Source organism: Camelus bactrianus, chromosome 34 (assembly GCF_048773025.1).
Source record: "Camelus bactrianus isolate YW-2024 breed Bactrian camel chromosome 34, ASM4877302v1, whole genome shotgun sequence".
Lineage (NCBI taxonomy): Eukaryota > Metazoa > Chordata > Mammalia > Artiodactyla > Camelidae > Camelus > Camelus bactrianus.
In genome coordinates this window covers 6,915,171-6,938,777 of record NC_133572.1, presented here as the reverse complement: position 1 = coordinate 6,938,777, position 23,607 = coordinate 6,915,171, and the positions used below count along the sequence as shown (strand labels likewise).

At 37.3% G+C, this 23,607-nt stretch overlaps 2 protein-coding genes and 1 pseudogene across 2 annotated transcripts; 2 read left to right on the top strand and 1 right to left on the bottom strand.

Annotated features, from left to right (window-relative positions):
- Positions 1-1,293: 1,293 nt before the first annotated feature.
- On the top strand, positions 1,294-5,303 carry LOC105062222 (taste receptor type 2 member 42-like). The gene has a single exon (XM_074357465.1). It carries the CDS (start codon positions 3,697-3,699, stop codon positions 4,636-4,638), a length of 942 nt encoding a protein of 313 aa, XP_074213566.1. The 5' UTR covers positions 1,294-3,696; the 3' UTR covers positions 4,639-5,303.
- A 6,836-nt stretch (positions 5,304-12,139) lies between these two features.
- Positions 12,140-14,285, bottom strand: SMIM10L1 (small integral membrane protein 10 like 1). The gene has a single exon (XM_074357914.1). It carries the CDS (start codon positions 14,136-14,138, stop codon positions 13,932-13,934), a length of 207 nt encoding a protein of 68 aa, XP_074214015.1. The 5' UTR covers positions 14,139-14,285; the 3' UTR covers positions 12,140-13,931.
- A 3,407-nt stretch (positions 14,286-17,692) lies between these two features.
- On the top strand, positions 17,693-18,832 carry LOC105062338 (taste receptor type 2 member 42-like; annotated as a pseudogene).
- The last annotated feature ends 4,775 nt before the right edge of the window (positions 18,833-23,607 follow it).

The following is a 23,607-nucleotide window of genomic DNA, read 5'->3' as shown; positions in this document are numbered from 1 at the left end:
AATATGTTGTCTAGAGCAACCTACGTCCTATTCAGGACTTTAAGACCAAGCCTCACAAAAACAAATTGATCTGAAAATGTGATGAATTTGAGGAACATAAATAGGCAAGCCTTTTTGTCTCCTTGGGCACCAATATAAATGCAGCCTCAGAAGACTAAAAAATGCACAGACATGCTTATTTTGAGCATGAGATGCTAATGCTTGCCAGTGTGGGGACTGAGGTTGGTAAATTAGACTGTTTTAGGTTTGTCATGGGGAAGAACCAGGGGATATATTTGTCCTTTAAGGATTTGTGGGAAGAAAAATCCTGTAGCCCTCAGTTACAAAAATGAAAGGAATATGCTAAGTGAAACAGAAACCTACCATGAAACAAGAAATGTTCATAGACAGCAGTGATTAAACTGGGCAAACATCTTCCAGGTGTGAAAGATGAAATGGTTATCCCTTCAGTGTGACCCCGGCCGAATGCTTCTTGGCCTAGGGAACTGTCAAAGAAACATTAAAGTTCTCTTCCACCTAAGAAAAAAATCACAAAGGCCAGTACTTTAGTTAGTGACTAGCAAAAGAGTTGTTGAGTTCAATAAATTAAAGTTTGATGTTGTGATTCAAAGAGAACTGGAGGGCTGTTTCTTTGATTGCAAATAAACGGAAAATCTTGCCATTAATAGGATCAGTGAGAGCATCACTAGGGGAGTATTTGTTGTTGGCTTCTGAGATTATCGGGAGAGCTAAAAGTGCGGGCTCAGGGAGGGGAAAGAAAACAGAAAGAGAAGTATAGAAAGCTCACTGGTGATGTAGCAGACTCGGGGAAGAAACAGGAAGAATTCAGGCCAAAAAAAGATAGTATTAATGATAGGAATTCATAAGATCTTCAGTTGAATCACCATGTTTATAGTTACATAAGCAGTAGTTTGTTAACTACATTAGTGTTACTCAGTATCACTCCAGAAATCAGGATAGGCAAAAGTGGACTTCGGAATGTATTTTCTCTCTATTTCTTGGAGGAAACGCCATTCTTTCTACTGATAATTATAAAATCAATGTTCATAAGTTTTCTGATTTCAATTATAGTCATCGTTGTATGTTTAGACTAATTACTTTGGATTCTTACTAAAACCTACAGATAAATTTAATCATTATCTGACCAGGCATTTTGTAACAACATTCCTTTTATTGATACATACAATAACGCTCTTTCCTTACCGTGAATAAATCAACCATTTTAAGAATAAAGCATATAAAGGCAGTTCTGATTTGAACAAGGAAGCAGTTGGTTATTTCAAGGTTAGCACAGAAATCTCTCAAGAATTCATACACAGGTTATAAAATTGTCTCTGGTTTTAAGGGGTTACCATTTTTTTTTTTTTGCTCTAATATTAGCTTCACAGTCAAGTCTTATTTCTTTTCTCTTTTATGTGTTCCCTGTAGAATTACCAACCAGCTCAGCACCCACTGACTTGACAAATAGTTATTGAAGGCCTACCATTTGCCAGGCCCTCCCTGTTCTAGGAACTGGAAATAGAAAGATCAGTGGACAACAGCAACAGAAAAGTAGTCCCTCCCCTCACGGAGCGAATGTGGTTGCCTAGGTGGCTACGGTTGTGTGGTGTAAGTGCCTGACAATAAGCTTTTGATTGCCAAGGCATCCATTTCAAACACGTCCATCCTGAACAGATACATTGCCAGCTGTCTGACACAGCTACTAGTAAAACGCCTGGATAAGGATCCAGATTGACCCCCACCCGTGAAGTTCCCCTTTTAGAAAAATCCCAGGTAACCTAGATAACTGACCGTTCCCTCAAGGGACCCCCCCTTTTCCCTTCCCAAGCCCTAATTCCCACTCTTACTTTTAAGATTCGCCCATAAAGAGTGAAACCACAAGTCTCTAGACACCCTACCCTAAACCCCAGTAAAGACCCTAAACCCCAGGTCTGTGCTTTCCTTCTCTCTCTCTCTCTCCCTGTGACCACTATGTGCCCCTGACTGTACCGTGTACCCTCCAGGACCTGTGAGTAATAAGCCTTGTTTTTTTTAAAAGCTCCCTAATGGTTGTTTGCTGAGGTGGGACTTGTAATCACAAAGGACCACAAGGGCCGGTCCAGCCACAATTCCGGCTCTGGTGGGAAAATGTCTGCAAGGCTCCCACAGTCGTTTGGGCCCCGGTGAGGTCTCAGGCATCCCTGGCCAACAACATCACTATCGAGAGGCTGAGATTGACATGAAACTGTTAATTTGTCAACCAGAGTCAAAACTGGCAGAATAGGGAATGAATGCATTGTCAGAGGACAGTGGGCAAAATCCTGTCTTGTTCCTGGAGAACCTTCATAGACTGGCAGCTTGTGGGTACACAGATTTTTGCCTGGGCATTTTTTTTAATGTCTATTTATTTTTATTTTTTATTATTTGGGGGGAAGGTAATTAGGTTTACTTATTTATTTATTTTTAGAGGGGGTACTTGGGATTGAACTCAGGACCTTGTGTATGTTAAGCATGTGCTCTACCACTTAAGCTATACCCTCCCCCCTTAGGAGATAGATAGGTTTATATATATTTAAAGTTCCCTAGGTAACTCCAGTTTGCAGTCAAGGTAGATCACTACCTGCTTGTTGAAGCAAAATAACCAAGCTAAAATATATTTTTGCTATAAATTAGTTTTTATGAGACAAAGAATTTAACCAAATGGAGAATTAATGAAAAGGGGAACCTCCCTCCTACCCATCCAGCCCCTGCCATTTTTTTTTTCTACCTTATTTTTTTTCTTACTATTTTTTTCCCTCCCCGCTGACAATAGCTTACTGAGAATCACGTAGGCAGTAACTTATTGGAAACAAAGCTCCAAAATTCAGAGTAATAGCTCAGCTAATCAGATGTGAATTTGGTTCATTTCCATATGCTTTTACATCATTCTGGAAAATCATTTTCCTTTTTACCTATTTCTTCAAGAAATCCTACAAAGCTTCAAGACCTAAGCCCATTGTCACTATCACCAGGAAACTAGAAGTAACTACTGACTGCAGATTTTGTAGCACCCTCCTCCTCAGTGTTATAATTGCATTTTGGTCAAACTTTTGTCATATTCAATAGTAATCATTTATTTAATGTTGCTTTTCCCACTACTCTGTGAGCTCCTTGATGTTGCTTCCCTTTGTCACTCTTGTTTCATGTATAACATTATGTGAAATGTTACAGATTTTATTAAAGGAAATTGATAAATCGTGCCTGTGTTGCAGAGGTTATTCTTAGAGAATTCTATTAAAATGAAGAAACTTGAATCCAAATGGTACTGAGTTTCAGTTGAAAAAGAAAATACAAATCAGTGTAAAGAAGTCCGTCTCACATTTGCATGTTTGCGCACCTGACGTTTCCAGGTGTCCTCACAAGTGGAAAATTGCTGTCAGTGCCCAGGATGAGTGGACACGTTTACTGTTTAATTTGGAAATCAGTAGCCATTTGAAAGTAATGTTAAAAGTTTGTCATTAAGAGCTGTGAAGCTGCATCTCCTCGCACAAGTTTCAAACCTATGGCTGGAATAAAAGAGAAAGCTCTTCATGAAAACAAGTGAGATAGTATTGGAGTTTCACTGAGCACTTTTTAGTATAAAAGAGAAAAGTGTCAAACTGGATATCATTCTACAACGTTTTGACAGCAAAAAGAAAAAGAAAAATAGTGTTTGCTTTCCGGATTCTTTCTATAGAGATGCCATCTGGAATTGATAATGCTCTTCTGGCAGCCATAATAGGAGAAGTCATAATTGGAACGTCGGGGAATGGGTTCATTGTACTAGTTAACTGCATTGGCTGGGTGAAGAGGAACAAGTTCTCATCAGTCGACTGCATCCTCACCGGCCTGGCTATCTCCAGAATCAGTCAGCTTTGGATAACGCTGTTTGAATCATTTTTAATGTTGTTTTGGTCACATCTCTATGCCACTGATAAACATTTAATAAGTATTGTTGGCATTTTTTGGACATTGTCCAATCACCTAGCTACCTGGTGCGCTACCTGCCTAAGTGTTTTCTACTTCTTACAAATAGCCAGTTTCTCCCACCCCTGCTTCACCTGGCTGCGCTGGCGAATTCACAGGGTGGTACTTGTCCTTCTGCTGGGGTCTTTGTTCTTACTGGTTTTCAACTCTAAATTAATACATTCGTTTGGTGAATCCTGGACTAGTATCTATAAAATAGATCAAAGAAACTCAACTGCGTCCTCGGGCAAAATGAAAACTCTGTATCTTAATGGGTTGATTGTTTACAGCTTGATTTGCTTAATGCCCTTTCTTGTGTCCGTGACCTCACTGCTTCTTTTATTCATCTCCTTGAGAAGACACACCAAGATTTTGAAGCTGAACCCCAGCTCTAGGGACTTCAGCACAGAGGCCCATAGAAGGGCCATGAGAATGATAATTTCTTTCCTCCTACTCTTCTTGGTCCACTTTTCTTCCATTCTATCGGTGGGCTGGGCATTCATTATACTGCAGAAGCATCAGGTCAACTTGGTTGTCATGTTAACTTCAATTGTTTTTCCTTCAGGCCACTCATTTACCCTAATTTTGGGAAACAGCAAGCTGAGACAAAATGCCTTAGGACTACTGTGGTATCTTAATTGTCACCTGAAAAGAGTGAAACCTTTAGCTTCATAGACTCTTCCAAAATTTTCTGTGTTCCAAGAGAACTGAATTAGTGAAGAAACACTGAAGATCCATTTTAACTTCTGTTCTCCTCACTGAATTCTTTTAGATACATTGAGCATCACAAACTTTCCCTAGAATGGCTTATAAACTAACAATCAACTCACCTAGATGAGTAGATTTTTTAAAAAGCAAGCATCATTGTCATCACAATGCTTTTTAGTAACAAGAAACTGTGCATATAAAATATATAATACAGTATGTATTAATTTTACGTGTGCTAGAAAATATTTGCTATAGTCATAAGTAAGGAAAAAACCCCAGGATTATTTAGAAATGAAAATCCTTTCCAAGGTGGAGTAAGTGAAATATTTGTACAATATTAAGTTAAAATAAATCAAGGAATAAGAATACTAGAAGCACAGAATCTTAGAACAGCAGACGACTTTTAGAACAGAGGACTAGGCTATATCATTAGGAGTGCAAGCTAGAATAAACACTTATCTTTGTAGAATGAGAAAAAAATCAACTGAATTTATAAAAAGGAATTGAGTAATTATCCCTCAGTGTAGAATGATACTTATATGTCTACTTTACAAGGATCAAAGTCATACTTTGACACCAAATTTGTGTGTGTGTGTGTGTGTGTGTGTGTGTAAGGATTATGTGAACAGTAATGTCCCTGGTCAGGGACGATTAAAAACAATGAACTCACCAGAGATAAAAACATCAAGGGAAGTTTACAAGAGAATATCAGCCATCTGTAAAAGTTTTAGACATGTTTGTGTATAATATATAGTGCTGAGTTGACTTTTATAATAATTAAGTCACAGCAGCTGAAAATGTATATCCTTCTTAAGGCTAGCATGTGGCAGAATTGCACTTGCTAATGATATTACAACGTTGAATATGACAGTTTGTAATTTTACTAGTGATTTTAGAGATTGAAATTGTAAACATATTTCAAAAAACCATAAATAATGAGGAAATCTTTGTTACGATTTACGATTGCCATACTTTTTCGATAGTAGAAGCAAACAAAAAAACCAAACACTAACTAGAAAATAAATTGTTGAAAATATGTGGGTTATAAGTTAATTTTGATGGAGCAGTAGATCAGTCTGGTACTAGGAAGAATATAAGAACCATAAGGACTTTGTAAAGTATATTCTTACTCCAGGGAACTGTGCTATGTATTCATGACAATCTAATATACTCGCCCTATATGTAAATTAAAAAAAAAGTGCCATATATTGTGTATATGTTTTTACATGCAGTATATTGTATGTGCGCAAACTGTAAGAAATCTACCTGATAAAACTGAAAAATGAAAAAAAATCTAATGTACTCATGATGATGATGTTAATATATGTATATCCTGACCAATATAAAGATTTAGATTTCTAAACTGCATTCATTATTTTGGACACTACACAAGGAATTTTCTGGATGGGGGTGGAGGAATTGGGTGAAGGAGGTCAAGAGGTACAGACTTCCAGTTATAAAATGAGTAAGTGCTGGAGAAGTAATGTACAATGTGATGGCTATAATTAACACTGCTGTGTGGTATATTTGAAAGTTGCTAGAGAGCGGATCGTAAAAGTTCTCATCACAAGGAAAAAGACCCTTTTGGGGTGGCTATACGAGATAATGGATGTTAACTACAGTTATTGTGGTAATTATTTTGCAGTGTATATGTCATTATGCTGTACACCTTAAACTTATACAGTGATGTATGTCAACTATATCTCAATAAAACTGAAGGAAAAAATTTCTTAAAAATTGTCACTGGGATTATCTTGTTTTAGGAAACTCTAATCACACTAGCTATATTTAGGTTTAATATCAAGGATGATTTGCTTTAGAACGTATCCCTTTCAGTAAAAAAAAAAAAAAAAAAAAAAAAAAAAAAAGGTTAAAAATTACTTTGTGGTTAGAAATAAGCATAGTTTTAGTTTTTAGCTTTATATTTCAATGTTACTAAACTTTTCTTTAATGACCAAGATGACAAAAGATTTAAACAGCTATGTCTAAGCCCTTGGTTCTCAGGAGTGGAATTTAGCAGTAAATGTCTCATTAGGATTAAGTCCTCACTTCTCATGTACTAATTTTGGAGAGATGAAGCTGTAAGAAGCAGGGGGCCTATATCCTGATCATAGAAGCACTGAAAATGAGTGTTGAAGGATGAAGGCTGGGTTAAAGGCCAGGCAGTGACTACTGATGGATTTATTGTGTTCTCCCTATTAAAATGGCATTTAGAGATTAAGCTCTGTGCCTCCCTTTGCCATAACAAGAACCTGTGTTACAGACCCCAGACACGATCCAAGAAAAGCTACTACTGTCACATCCTTACCTAATCCCATGCAATCTGGAGAGAACTGGATCCTATTCTGGGACCAAATTACTGAGGACATAAACTAATTATCAATGCTGATCGCTTCCCCCTAAAATAAACTTTTTCTAGTCTTGGATGTAACTAGTTTTATTTTTTTCAGTTTGCCCATACCTGAGACCAGGAGGGTTGCAAATAAAAACCTGTTTCTAATGTCAAAAGAGGCTTGTGCCTGAGCCCTGCCCTAGGCCTAGAACTTAAACTAGAAAGATATTTAAGTGTTTAAGTCATGTCTTGAAGTTTACGGAAGGAAAAGCTCCCAGTGGAAATCTGCATGGAACAATACAGATATCAGAGTGGGACAGTGTGAAATCTCTGATGGCTCAGGTATTTTGTCTGCTGCTTTGACCAATCTCATGTCCTCTGAGCCAGGGGCTCAGGAGGGCATGGGCAAAATCCATTCGTTCACTAGTCCACTCACCTGTGACACTGGTTAATGCTGTCTATGGCGAACTGTGCCCTGTGGATTGCCCAGGATAAACTTTTATTTGAAAAATGGATCAGATGCTTGGTTTGATCAATTCAAAAAAAGATGATTTTTTTGGAGGGCAATTATTTGCAGAAAAAAAATCAAGAGGTGACAGATGCATTATTTTCAATTTTAGTAATTTGGAGGGACACCAATGTAGATACAAGTTCATGAGACAAAGGCAATCCCCCCCTTTTTTATTGAAGTACAGTCAGTTACAATGTGTCAATTTCTGGTGTACAGCACAATGTCCCATTCATGCATATACATACATAGAATGTAGATTTGTTCTCATATTCTTCTTCATTAAAGGTTATTATAAGATACTGAATATAGTTCCAAGTGCTATACAGAAGAAGCTTTTTGAAATCTATTTTTATATATAATGGCCAACATTTGCAAATCTCAAACTCCCAAATTTATCCCTTCCCACCCACCTTCTCTGGTAACCATAAGATTGTTTATTATGTCTGTGAGTCTGTTTTTGTTTTGTGGATGAATTCATTAGTGTCCTCTTTTTTCTTTTTTTTTCAGATTCCACATATGAGTGGTATCATATGGTATTTTTCTTTCTCTTTCTGGCTTCCTTCACTTAGAATGACAGTCTCTAGGTCTATCCATGTTGCTGCAAATGGCATTATTTTATTATTTTTTATGGCTGAGTAGTATTTCATTGTATAAATATACCACAGCTTCTTTATCCAGTCATCTGTCGATGAATATTTAGGTTGTTTCCGTGTCTTGGCTTTTTATGTAGTGCTGCTATGAACATTGGGGCAAATGTATCTTTTTCAATTAGAGTTCCCTCTGGATATATGCCCAGGAGTGGGATTGCTGGATCATATGGTAAGTCTATTCCTAGTCTTTTGAGGAATCTCCATACTGTTTTCCACAGTGGCTGCACCAAACTGCATTCCCACCAGCAGTGTAGGAGGGTTCCCTTTTCTCCACAGCCTCTCCAGCATTTATCATTTGTGGACTTTCGAATGATGGCCGTTCTGACTGGTGTGAAGTGATACCTCATTGCAGTGTTGATTTGCATTTCTCTGATAATCAGCAATATGGAGCATTTTTTCATGAGCTTATTGGCCATTTGTATGTCTTCGTTGGAGAATTGCTTGTTTAGGACTTCTGCCCGTTTTTGTATTGGTTTTTTTAAAATTATTACTAAGTTGTATGAGCTGTTTAGATATTCTGGAAATTAAACCTTAGACAGAGGCACTCTCTTAACTTGTATGTCAGTCAGTACCTCTACTTTTGGTCCCTTGTTTAAATGAGTTAGTTTTAAAAATAACCTTCCATGTGTAGATCTAAACTGACCTCTGAATTTTAAGGCTTCTATTAATTACATTCCTCTTTGACCTCAGTTTGAGATGCTTTTTCTTTTTATCAATTTGAAAGCTAAAATAGTCTTTTGAAAAATAGCTTTTTTCAGATTAAACATCTTCTTGTTTCTTTACCTGTCGGACATGTCTATTACTGTGCCAGTGATTTCAGAGCCAAGACATTCTAGGTACAGCATTTTGTTAGTTATTTTTGCCTTTCGATTCTGTGATGATTGATTTTTCCTCATTTTGGTTCATATGAAAAGTTATGCCCACTCTCCCTCACTCAATATATGAAAGTCCTCCATTTTTCTTTAGTATTCATTGATGTACTCCACCACCAGACTAAGTCCACATATTTGGTGCTTGAAAACATAAGGATAATCAAGAATTTGTAATGTTCACTGCAGATCCCTAATTAGGACAGAAACTGGCAGGAATGCCCTCAGGTATACTGCAACTGAGATGTACTTTACTAAGAATTCCAGTTTCTTCATTTGCTGTAGGCACTCAGGGATGTTCTTTGGCCTTTCTGTTCTCCCAAGAGCATTGCTGAGATTTGTATTGAAGGAGTGGGGAAAGTGAGGACTTGGCTTCAGCTGCAAAAAAATTCAAAACCTGAGCTGGTGGTAATCCTGCTGGGCAACAGGTTATCAAGTGTTCTTGCTAAAATTGCAAGAAAGTTCCCACACTCATGGTAATCCAAGAAGTGGACTGATGTGACTCAATCCAATCCAGCTGTTGGAAATTCTGATAGTTACTGCAGGTTTTTTCCCCTTGGTCCACTTGCCCGGAACCTAAGAAATCTACTTGTCAGACCACCTTTCAGGTTCAAGGTTTCTGACACTTCCTCTCCCTCTCCTTTGTGCTTGTATCTCTAAACTTTCCATTCCTACCCTTTTACATCCATGCCTAAGTCTTACTTTCTTTCTTGACTCAATCAGATGCCACTGATACTCCACCAGGAAAAGTCCCCATTAAAATTAGGCTGCAAAATTTTGTAACAAAAAATTCAATTAGGCCTCCCCAGGACAGCAATGAATTAGCTTCAAAATTCATGATTATGTCTGATCGCTATTCTGTCACAGAAAGGAAAGTGTTTTCTTTCCATCTTAGGGAAAATGTTCTTTCCCCTGTCTCCTCCATCCCCTTCACCCCTGTCCCCTGCAAATAAGCCAAATGACTTTTGGTATCAGAGAGTATACAATACTTCAATTTACATGTCAGATCATGTTAAGCTATATTCTAATACAAAAGGCCCTCAGTTATTATGTTTTAAAAAAAGATATCAAGTATTACCCAGGTAATATTTCTGTTTGAGAAAAGCAATGGGATTATTCAGAGTTATCTATACATTAAAAAAAAAAAAACAACACTGAATCCCTCATCAAATGTATCATTAGGAATAAACTTGAGATTCACTTGTGGTTTGGCCAGTTACTATGACCTTGGGGAAAGTTACTTAACCTCACTAAATCCTAGTTTCCTTATCTGAAAAATAATGACAAAAGTATCTTAGGGTACACATGAGAATTATGGAGACAATGTAAGTAAAGGACTTTTCACAGTTCTGGTAAGTATTAAAAACTCAATAAAATAAATAAAAATGCTGATAGTGATGATATGCTTTTAGTAAAGTAATCACATGTATTTTTACCTCGAATTAAAGAAAACTCTTAAAAAAAAAATCCTGTCCCCTAAATGTGAGGTTATATGCTACTATGATCACTATTTCTCTTTAAAGTGTAACAGTCACCATCCCCCAGCATTTTTTGGTCAGTTAAATGCATAAACAAGTTTTTCCTTTATTGATCATAATTATGCCACCTCTTTGCTTCTTCAAGTTTGAGATATCTCTGGACCAGTCAAAAGTCATCATGGCCTGAAAAATCTCCGTTTATGGGTGATAAAGTAGATGACTTCAATATCAGGGGCAAATGTATCTTTATTTCCTTTATTGATTGCTATGTGCAGAAAAACCAACTAATCTGGCATTCATTCAACAGTTATTAACTTATCTACTTTGCATTAGAAAGTTCTCTAGGCTGGGGATAGAGCAAGGAACCAATCTTTGGCTTCATGGATGTGACTTGAAAGGATGCCAAGAGGGATAAAATTACTTGTAAATGAGAGTAAAAAGTGGTCAGTAATAAGTGGTCAAGGCAAAAATCTTGTATTCTGCTGTGGGACGCTCCATTGAGTTGTAGGAGAAAAAAATGCATCTCGTCTTAAGAGCAATGGTGAAGAATAGATGGTAAGTCATGGAGCTTTCTTTAGGTTCCTACTATAAACTTGCTGATACTACAGCCTGTAAAATTTGATAGGATACGGCATCTTCCCTCAGAGAGCTTCTAATCTAGCTGGAAGATGTAACAGTAAATCCGCTGAAGTGCCTTAGTTTCTTCAGTGTAGCAAAAGACTAATGTTAGGGAAAAAGGTTGAAGAAGGCACATGTTCACTAGCCACTCAAACGGAGCATCCCAGCATGTCACCATTCCCAGGCTAACGGCAGCCACATTCTTTCGTGTTAGATTGGGACATTAGTGCTTCTAGGAAATAGGGATGCCCACCGTGTGTCACCCTGTTGGCAATACCACATTATCTCATCGGTCCAATTGCACTTCCAATATTTTAGACCAAAATGTTTTAGTTCTTGTGCTTTCACAGCAATACATAATTACCAAGGAAAAGATGACAGTCCAGGAAACCTGTCTTCTCAGATACATTGTTTAAAGTCACATTTTGATAATTAATGCACAATTAGGCACAAATAAGGCAGCCTATGAAAATGGCATGGGTTGATATTAACACATCTCTTAGAAAGATTAAAAAAAGAACTCTAATATGGTCAGGAGCATCTGTGAAAAACTTAATGAAAAAAGTGGTCTAAGTTTAGCCTTAAAACACAGGTAGAATGACCACAGTGGGGGAAAAAAGTAAAAAAAAAAACAAAACAAAAAACTACAGAAGAAAGAAGAAAGTGCAAGCAGGAAGAGGAAGATGTGCTCCAGTTTGGCTGGAGATAAGAAATGAAGGGCAGGAAGGACAATAACCCAAAGCCACACATGGTGCTGGAGGAGGCTGCCAGCGGGTGCTGGAGAGGGGCACTTACTTTACAACTCTAGAGTACACTTGTTTGTTGGACACAGTGCGTGGAATACAGAATACTACAAGTAGTTTAAATCTTTACCTTGGCAAATGATTGTCCCTTTAAGCTCAAATGTCTCACATGAAATCTTCCTGCAGGGTCTTCCCCACATCTTGAGGGTCAGTACCCTGCAAATCTTCAGGACTAAAACCCTCCACTGGAAAAGCAGGGGCTCCATATGAGAGTTTGTAAGTTTTATTTGCAAGTTAATGAGATATTTTATTATAACAAGTATTCTTTATTGTGTATATGTCAAGCACTAAGTCAGGTTTATTTTTAATTCTCAGACTGACTTTTCAAGGTGGGTAGTTTTACTCTCATTTAATAGAATTGAGGACACTGGAGTTTAGGCAGATTAATGGACTCACCTGGACCACAAAATTGGTTTGTATTTTAACCCAGGTCTGCCTGATACATACATTACACACATGGCTAAGAAAAATCAAAAAGACTGGTAGTGAAAAACAGCAGTCCTCCACCGGTCTCTGCCCATCCCAGATTTTCCTTCTTCAGAGACAATCACTTTTAACTCTAAGCTGTTTCTTATTGTACTTCTAAACAAATGTTATACTGCTTTTTAAAATCAACTTTTCTGTATCAAATTTTGATTTGTTTTCCATTACATACACATCTCTCTCCTCTCCAACTCCCCCACAGTGATACCTAGTAATGTTATAATGTGTGTTGTGTTTACATAATTATGACTGACTTTCTGACTAATGTTATTCATGGTTGAGTTAAGCGGGTGTAGTACTTGAAAAGCTTTTTATTTTTCCTGGGGTTCATAATTACCTCAGTTTTGCTCCCTTAATTAGAAAAAAACTTGCAGACGACTAATTTGTCTCCAGACTCTCTAAAATAATCTCTTGACTCTATATTCAACACAGCTGGTAATCTAACATTTTTCTTTTTGAGACATTCCACCTGAACTCTCATCTTAGGCACTTCTTACTGACCTCATGCTGTTCTCCCTCTCCTTCCTTTCATACAGTTATATTACTATTTTAGCAACTTTATGGCTACTCTTTAAATAATAAAATGCCCTCTTCACCTGTCGACAGAAGACTGTATCTCTCATCTTCCCACTTTATAAGGACTACTACCATTCCATGTACCTTTTCAACCCCCCTACCCCGCCCCACATCCTCACTTGTAAACCGTACTTTTACATCATGAAGGCTGATAACATTTGCATTCAACTTTGTAACCATAATCAAGCATTCTCTTAAAAAGATGAAAAACATAAACAGCATTAACAGCATTATGATAATTTAAACGTTAGTCAGTACATCGCCAAGCTTTGTGCTATGACTGGATTTCCTTCTCTTTGGCTCCAAGGTCTTGAACTGCATGCTACTTACAGGGACCCTGAAACAGAGGCCCCTTTCTTACACTCCAACCCTCTGTTCAAAATCCTGCAGCATTTTACATTGTTTTGTATTTGAAGGTTGTGTTTCCTCTACAGTTTTTTTTCCTACTGAAAGTTTCTGATTGTCATTGTTTTCTTGTGTGGGATGAAGAAATATAAGCCTTCCGCAGCAAATCCTCAAGATCTTCAGCTTCTTACTCATTCAACGTCCTGCTTATTGTATTCCAGTCTCACACTCCCGAAATTGATGGATTAAATTAAAATGGACCATGAGCTCGTTGCACACTTCTGTCTTGTAAATTTTAGTAGCCTTCCCTTTTTACAACGCACCCCGTTCGTCCTGTTTTTATTTCAAGGACGCACAGCTTCTTAAAAAGCTCCCCGTTCCCGGAATCGCGAGTTTCCTCCTCCTCTTTGGGCAGGGTCTCGGTGACAGTCCCGGAGTCGGGCTGGGAGCTGCGAGCGGCGAGCGCAGCCGCGGACGGCGCCCAGGCACTCTCGCGAGACAGCGGACCTCCTCGCCCTCAGCTCCGCCGCGCCGCGGGGCCTCCTGGGAGTCGGCCATCATGCAGGCCCGCCAGGCCAGCCGCTTCATCAGGGCGCTAAAAGTGTACCTGCAAGCGGATGTTGAGGACCACGGAGCCCGCGATGTAGAAGTACGGAAAGTTCATGCGCAGCTGCCAGGCCAGCTCGAAGAAGGCGAGCAGGGTGCGGGAGAGCCCCTTGCAGAAGACCCCATACGAGCTGGGGGCCGCGGCCGGGGTCGAGGCCCTCAGGGCCAAGGATGACGGAGCCGCCGCGGTGGCCATGGACCTGGTGTCGCCGCTCGCGCGCCGAGGGTGTCCGTAGACCCGCGGGCCCCGGACTGACGGCCGTGACCGGGAGGGGCCGGGGCGAAGTGGCCGCCGGGCCCACACTTTACGCCTCCCGCAGCCGCAGCTTCTTCCCGAGCCGTGCTGGGAACCGGGCAGCCGCTGGCGCTCCGCCCCTTCCTGTCTGCTGCTTAAAAATGGTGTTCAGCGTTTAGAGTTTAACTCTTGGTAGGTCCGGAACAGGTCATTTATATATACATATGCCAGACAGTTATTTTAACGGCATACACGAAAGCCATACCTTTTCATTTTAAAATGAAGGAAGGAAGCCAAGTAAAATTATGTAATTTGCCCTAAGGCACCACTTAAAGCCTGCATTAAAACTCGGGTTTGTCTGCTTTGTGATCTGGGCCAGGACTCTTACCCTTTTGATTTCGTAACATTAACTCTAGAATTAGGTCAGGATGATCTCCTTGCATAAGCCAGTTTGGGTATAAAGTCTCCGTATTAATAACATAACCTAAAGGATCACAATCTCAGGCAATGGATTTCCTGTGTCTTAGGACTTTCAATTGCAAGTGTCAGAAAGTACACAGTTAAGCAAACACACACATACGTACACATATATACTTTTTTTTTTTTGCAGTACATATTATACTATATACAGTATCAGATTTCCACCCACATAAACCCATGAAAAATCCAGATTAGGTATGGAGGCTTCTGTCATTTCTGCATGGAGTTTCACCTGTTAAATAGGTGGCTAGGCCCGAAGGCTTGGAATGGTACTTATATTTACTTACAAATTACTCATACCCTTAGGGTAACATCATAATGGATCGTCCATAATCACATAACATTTCTGGTGTTTAAATGATGCGTTTCATTAACTTCTATAATCACCTATGTTCACTAGTAAGCACTGTATTTTTCCTCATACACAACCTGTACATTCATGAGTTATTCAGACATGTGACCTTGATCATAACCTTCAGATTACAGTCTAGTTCTGAAAAGCATTGTTCAAAAATCCCACATCTTACCCAGCACTGATTAAATCTAGTTACTATTCAAAGCACATTAATGTATCCAGGAAGACACTGTATGCATCCTACTGATGATAAGACTGGTACAGATAACATGCCAGTGTGCAATTTGTAAAACTCACTTGTGTATCCTCAGCTAGAATTTCTTTTGCTACTTTGCTGTACCAGTACCAACCCAGACACTAGACAGCACTTGGAGAAACTGATTACTGGTCACTTAAGACAACTGAAGTACTGGTATAGAGACTGAAGAATAGTATAAGATGATTTATCCTTCCTGAAAATTCAAAGAATAATAGAGGTATTCAGGGTCACAGAAGTCATTAAGTCCCTGGATCTTCCATTTCCAATTATATAAAACTATGTGGACTCGTTCTTTTCCACCCTTCTTCTGCTTCCATGTCTCCCCCTCACCTCAGCTTTGGTTAACTCCATGAAAACAAGGTCTTCCTTTGAGCCCATGGGGAAAACAGCAAACATTTACTTATAATGTGGCTACGCTGATGTCGTGTTCCAAGTGGAAAGGAATTAGGCAAAAAAAGAGTAGTCGTGAACTTCCTTATCCATCCTTCTCTGTGGCTCCAGGTTCCACCCTCTGAATGTTCCTCATTATTCTCCTCCTTGGCGACATCTGAAGTGGATGTTGGGGAGGATACCCCCTTGAAGGAGGTACAGATTTCAAGGCTATGTCCCAATACATATTTGGAAGTCAGTCATTTAAATATCACAGCTTTTATTAAGTCAAACTCGTGATTTATTTGACAAATACAATCGCTGCAAAAATTTGCTTCCAGTCAGTTTCATGTTCTACATACAAAGATGTCCATAAAGATTTGCTTTACACAAAAGTAAATGTCTCCTTTAATTAGTTACCTGAGTAATTAATCAATTAATTAGCTTACATATTCCATGACACTTTCTCCCACTTCAATGGCAGCTATCTAGAAGCCATCTGAAGCTATGGACTTATGTTAGAAGCTTCCTCCCTTGATTTTGCTTTTGCTGTAAGAAATAGTCTCATGTTTACCTGAAAAGTCTAAATGGGCCTTTGATAGGGATTTTTCTTCAGTGTCATTACTGTTTCAGACCTAAGAGCTGTGAGATTTTACAATTCTACAAAACACAATTTCTGAACTCTTCCCTTCTTTTTCTATTTGCAAGTCAGTCAGTTTATTTCTTTCTCATCTTGTTAATATACTTTCATAAATGCTTTGGAGAATGACCCTGGCATACCATTTTAGTTCTTATCAACCACTTCCAGTAAGGCCATGAACTCATTAAATGTGGCCTGCCTCAAAGTTGTTGTATGTAACATCTTGAAAGAGTTTGTCACTGCGTAATGGGGGTCTGCATGTTTCCAGCCTTCAAAATCTGTTCATTTTTGCACCATTCAAATGCTTCTAAACAAATCTCACTTTTAGTTCCAATTTTTGCATTAGGTTGGGTAGACAAAGTGCTGCCACAAATAGGCTCCAAAACATAAAATGAGTCATACACAATATATGCTCTTAGTATTGCTCTTTGACAAATACTGATGTGTCTGAGGAGCCTTCTCTGTGATGTTACCCAGAATTCAGGTTGATCAAAAGCTTGCCGTCTTTAACATGTGGCTTCTCAGGTTGCCATGGAGTCATCCCCTTTCCAGACAGTCCAGGGCAGAAAGGCATATGGAGGCACGTGCACGGGGAGATTTTGCAGGGGGGACAGACCCATAAAATGGTGCACATAATTTACACTCACATGACATTGTTCAGATTTCAGTCATATTGCCACAACCATCTGTAAGGGAGGCTGGGAAATGTGGCCACTCTATAGCCCAGAAAGAAGAGGAAAGCATGGAATTTAGGACATGGAATTTGGATGGCACTTAGTCACATTTCAATTGAAAAAGCCAATAAGCTACTGTAAAATGAAAGTCCTCCATTTAGAAGTATGGTATAATTTGTCCATGTCACGTTGATAATTTGTATAGGTCCTTACATCAGTCTTGGATTCTATTCGCTATTTCTTCATAAATTTTAAAGAATTCCAGTTCACACTGAATGTTCATTTCTTCATAAAACCGTAACTGATCCTGCTCTGTAGCATTTGTAGACTCCTTATGTATATTGCCAGTCTATTTTGCTTGTAACTTCTGATTTAGCTCCCATAATATTACATACTAATATTTATAGTTATTTGTTGTGGGATGTGGTTGTACAATTTGAACTATAAATAATTTCCTTAAATTATTCCTACAAATCATATTGCATCTACAAAAATACTTGATAGGCAGAAGGATCTTATTAATGAGTGACAAGTAATGACTGAAATATATACATTTTTTCCCTAGCAATTCCTATTCAAAATCTAAAATATTTGAATTCAAGTGTATGGCTCAGGGGAGATGAAAATATGAAATAGTGGAAACCAGTCTCTCTAATATTTGCATGTTTACATACCTGACTTCATCCTTTTGGTCATTAGCGCAAATGGGGAACTGCAGCCGGTGTCAAGGATAAGAGAATGTCGTCGGCGTTTACTCTGGAACTTATACAGCAACTGACTGTAAGTAATAAGAAAGAGATTCATGAAGCTTTGTATCTGTTAACAGAACTGTTTTGTTTAGCACTGGAATTTAGTATAAATAGAGTGAACTGTTCTTTTTGTGATGATCTCTGTAACTATATTACACAAGACAATTTTGGCTGTACTTTCTGGAATTATGATGAAAAGACTAAAGAAAGCATCGTGAATGTCAGTTTGTAACTGTTTAACTATACGGTTGTCAGTGAGGCGCAACATGAGAAACATTTTCATTGAAATGTCAGTGGGAATGAAAGTCTCCATTCTGGGAGTGGCAACAGGAGAACTGATCTTAGGAATACTGGGAAATGGGCTCACTGGACTGGTAGTCTGCATGGAATGGGTCAAGAATGGGAAGGTCTCATCAGCTGATTTCATCCTTACCAGTTTATCTGTGGCCAGAATCAGTCAGCTGTGGGTAACACTATTGGATTCATTTATAGTATGGCATCTCCACACGTGTATGCCACCGGCAAACTAGTGAAAGTGTTCTTTGGGCACTAATGAATCGCTTAACTACCTGGTTTGCCGCCTACCTGAGCATTTTCGTCTTTCTTAATGTGATCAGTTTCTCCCAGTTTTTTTCATCTGGCTGAAGTGGAGAATGAACAGAGTGGCTCTTGTGCTTTTCCTGGGCTCTTTGTTCTTACTGTCTGTTACCCTCCTGATGCGGGACGCTCTTGGTGAGTTGTGGGTGAATAGCTACAGAGGACGTGAGAGAAACACGACTTTGTATTTAGATGGAAGTAAACTTTTCTGTCTTAAAAGCCTTGTTCTTCTTAGCTTGATCTGTGTTATCCTGTTCCTTCTCTCCCTGGCCCCTTTGCTGCTTTTATTTCTCTCCTTGGTGAAGCATACCAAGAATCTATAGCTCCACCCGAATGAATGGAGAGACCCATAAAAGGGCCATGAAAATGGTGACAACCTTCCTCCTTCTCTTTATCATTTATTTTATTTCCACTCTAATGGCAAGCTGGATTTTTCTTAAGGTACAAAGTTATCAGGGCATGATGTTTTGTCATGGTGATTTCAATTCTCTTTCCCTCAGTTCACTTCTATGAATTTCAGTTTTTGGACTAGCAAGCTAGGGTAGATTGCCTTGAAACTACTGTGGTACCTTACACTCTCTCTAAAAAAAGCAAAACCTTTAGCTTAATAGACGTTTTGAAAACATTTTCTGTATTCTATGGGAAAACCCCTGAATAGAAGACCTTGTAGGTTCACTTTTAACTTCAACATTGCTTCCATTGGATCCTTTTAGGTATTGTTAAATAGATGAAGTTCCCCTTACCACATGCTCCTGCCTAATCATATTTTCTCAAAGTCATCTGACATGATAATGTTCAATTAAAAGAAATATCTCTGCTATAATAACACTTGCTGGTAACAAAAAATTATTTGGGGCATGCGGAAGAAGAGTTATAAAAAATGTACTGGAATATTAATAAGTACATGTATAATATACACTGCAATAGGAATAAATGTAAATGAAATCACAGTTGTAGAAATGGAAAGAGCAATGTAATGTAAAGGTAAATTTAAAATTAGAATAGTAAAAGGATTTATAAAATGTTAAGTGTATTGTAAGTGAAATAAATCTTTATATAAATATAGAAGTATAAATGTTAGTCTGATGTTACTAATTTTGGAAAGGATCTGAAACACCTGAAATTTTTATACACTAATAATAGAATTATACATTGGTAAAACAACGTTGTGCAACAGTATGGCATTATGCAATTAAAGTAAAAATGCTTAACCTAAGGTATTCATTGCACTCTTATTTTTATACACTAAGAAATCTTTGGTACATGTGCACCAGGATATATATGCAAAAATGTACATATTACTCTTTTTCTTAATAACTGAAATTGAGAAGTTCTACAAATGTCCATCAGTGATAAAATGGATAGATAATTTGTGGCATCCTGATACAATAGAATACGACACAGCAATGAAAATGGACAAATTAGATCCATAATATGTTTTAGTTCTTTGCTAAAAAAAGTCATAGAGATAGAAAGGTAAAATTTAAAGTCATAGTACACATTTACTGTAATGTTTGGATATACGTATGTATATGTATTGCTTCTTTGACTGATGTAAGAGAATAACTCAGATTCATTTATAGTAAGTGAGAATGCAAATAGGCAGGTGGGAGAATTTTGCTTGCTAATGATGCCATTAAAATATGAAAGACAGATAATGTACTACTGTATTATCAAATAGAGTATATAGGCATACCCTTCTGAAAATTCAATAAATGTCAACTCCTGTTTGTTTACCATAATTTTTAGAATGACGTAAAGAAAAAAATAGCAAGTAAATCATTATAAATTTGTTGGTTTTAATATTCTTGACGAAGTAGTTAGTAAGGGTATTCTTTAAAACTAGCCCTGATGATGAGAATGATGTTAAGTATCCTAAGACCATGGAGAAGAATAGCAGTGTTCTCCTGTGGCAGGGAATTCCGACACTTAGAAACCTGCATGACCACACATCTGTCAGCTAAAGGTCTTCCATTTAGCTACTAACATCATCATCATAATTATCACATTTAATGATTTATGTGGATTACACCATATATAATGATTTGTATTTGAAATGTTTACATACATAAGTGGAAAAATGTCTAAATGATTTTCTAAAGATCATTATGGGTACGTCACCTTAGTGAATAGCAAAGTTCAAATCAAGCTGTATACATTTAGAAATTGAGTGTTCTTTAGTTTAAATGTATTACTTGAGCAAATTATTTATAGATGATCTTAAAATTACAGAGTTAAGGCACAAAGCTCTGTTTCTAACATTAGAAGTAGGGTATAAGGACTCCTGGAAAATAAAGTCATGGAATAGGGACACTATCCTATTCCCGGGTGTAACCTTTTCTCCACATCCTTGCCAGAACTTGTCTTTTGTCATTTTGATAATAGCCATTCTTACAGATGTGAGGTGATATTTCATTGTGGTTTTGATTTACGTGTCTCTGATGATTAGTGATGTTGAGCACTTTTTCATGTACCTAGTGGTCATTTGTATGTCTTCTTTGGAAAAATCTTTGTTCAGATCCTTTGCTTATTTTTAAAGCAGATTTTGTGGGGTTTTTTTTTTTTTTCTATTGATTTGCACAAGTGTCTTACATATTTTGGATATTGACCCCTTACCAGATCTGTGATTTTCTTCTGTTTCATAGGTTACCTTTTCATTTTGTTGATGATTTCTTCTGCTGTGCAGAAGGTTTTTACTTTGAAGTAGTCCCACTTGTTTACTTTTATTTTTGTTGACTTTGTTGGCAATCCAATAAGTCATTGCTAAGACCAATGTTTAGGAGATTATACTTATTACATTTTTCCTAGGAGTTAATGGCTTCAGTCTTTAATACATTTTGAGTTGATTTCTGTGTATGGTGTTATACAGGAGTCCAATTTCATTCTTTTGTATGTGGATGTCTTCTTTCCCCAAAGCTATTTATTGAAGAGACCATTCTTTTCCCCATTGTATATTAATTTCTTTTAAGGGCAGTCTAGTGGTCTTGAACGTCTTCAGCATTTGTTTGTCTGGGAAAATCTTTATCTCTCCTTCAGTTCTAAAGGGCAGCTTTGCTGGGTAGAGTATTATAGGTTGGTGGTTGTTTTATTTTAGCACTTTGTTTTTGTATCACCCCACTCCCTCTGACCTTCAAGTTTTCTGCTGAAAAATGCTCTGATAATCTTACGGAGGTTCCCTTGTACATAACAAGTCTCATCTCACTTTTACTTTTAAAATTCTCTCCTTGTCTTTAACTTTTGACAATTTAATTATGTGTCTGAGTATGGGTCTTTAATTTATCTTTTTGGAACTTTTTGGGCTTCCTGGATCTGGAGATCTGTAATGCACATAATTGGTCTGCTTGATGGTGGCCCACAAGTCTCTTAAGGAATCTTCACTCCTTTCATCTTTATTTTTGCTTCTCTGAGTGGATGACTTCTTCTGCCCTGTCTTTGAGTTCACTGATCCTTTCTTCATCTTGATTAGCTTTCTGTTGAAACTTTCTATTAAAATTTTTAGTTCAGTTATTTTATTCTTCAGCTCTATAATTTCTGTTTGGTACTTTTAAAGTATTTTCTGCCTTTGTGGAAATTCTTATTTTGTTCATGCCTTGTTCTCCTGACTTCAATGAACCTCTTTATGACCATTATTTTGAACTTTCCATCTAGTAAATCACTTATCTCTCTTTCATTAAGATTGGTTTCTATAGATTAATGTTGTTCTTTTATTTGAAACATATTCCCCTATTTCTTCATTTTCCTTGATGGTGTTGGTTTTTACACATAGGTAAAACTGCCACCTCTCCTAGTCTTGGCAGATTTGCCTCATGTAGGAGACGAACCTTATCAACCAGCCCTGCCTGAGAACCTGGTTGCTTCTCAAACCTGATAAAAGGTGTATACCAAAAAAAAAAAAAAAAAAAATGCAGGAATATTATACTTAATAGTAAAATGTAGAATCTTTTACATCAATGCCAGGATTAATAAAAACTTTGTATTAGGAGCATTAGCCAATGCATGAGAAAAAATAAAGATATAACTCACATGAGAATTTGAATAAAATGACAAAACAGATTATTTTTTTCTTGTAGGCCACAAATTTACCTGTGGATATTCCACAAAGCAATCTACAAAGAAATGAATAATAGGTTTATCAAATAAAATAAGTAGGCTTAGCAAAATTGCCAAATAAGATATTCATGTTTATCTATTTACCAGTAATAACTAGTTAGAATATGAATTTGAAATAAAAATTTTTCACAGTAGCTACTAAATCTATATAAGGTGCCTGGAAATAAGTCTCAGAAGTTATATATCATATTTGATTGAGATGTTTCTTAAATTGTATTGAAAAACATAAAAGGAGATTTGAGCAAATGTAGATATATTTTATGTTCTTGGGTAGATGGAATCAATTTCCTAAGATAGCAATTATGTCCAAATCCTTATGCTCCATACAATTCCAATCAAAATCGCAATGGAGTTTCAGGAATGCTAATAAAATTGCTGAATATTTAAGTAAATAATTAATATTTTAATATTAAATAGACCCAAGAGAGAAACCTTTATAAAAGAACTAAGTATGAGAGATATACCTGATAAATATTAAAAATTGGGTTATAAAACCTGATGTAAGAGAAGGGGATTTAAATCTAGATGACCTCCATAGATTAATTTTTTTCATTTTGGAAATATGGAACAATAATATGTGTGATACAGTTCCTCAGAATTTTTCAGGAAACCAAGTGAAATATTAGCTGGTGTGTGTGTGTGTTTATGAGCTTGTAAACAATAAAGCTATTTGTCAGTACTAGTTAGCAGCACCCAATTTTAGGAAGTATTAGCCTTTCTGAGGGTCCTAGGGAATGTGAAAAGTTTTTGATAGGAAAAACTTAGAAAACCTATAGATAAAGTCCTTTAAATCATCCTATGAGGATCTAATGTTTTTGTTAAAATAAATCTTCAGTGATAAAGACTTATTACATCATCAATGAATTGCTAAATTCCATCTATCAGTTTAGATATTTGCTGCATGTTCTATGTACTAGATTTAAATTTTTACTAGCTAACATCAAGACTTGATGAATTCAAATTATGTAGAGCTTAGACAAGGAAAACTATTGCAAAACAATGAAAGAGAATATGTCTTTATTTGCATGTTAGCAAATGAGAATTTAGCTCTCATTTCAACATCGTCTATGAAATATTTCAACCTATTGCAAGGACATAAGTGTTTGAATAAGAATTCTTTTAAATTATTTTGGAAAATTTTTTTGTAAAGACATATTTAAACAAATCCAGCAGTGCCCCGTGGTTTTTTCCTCCTTG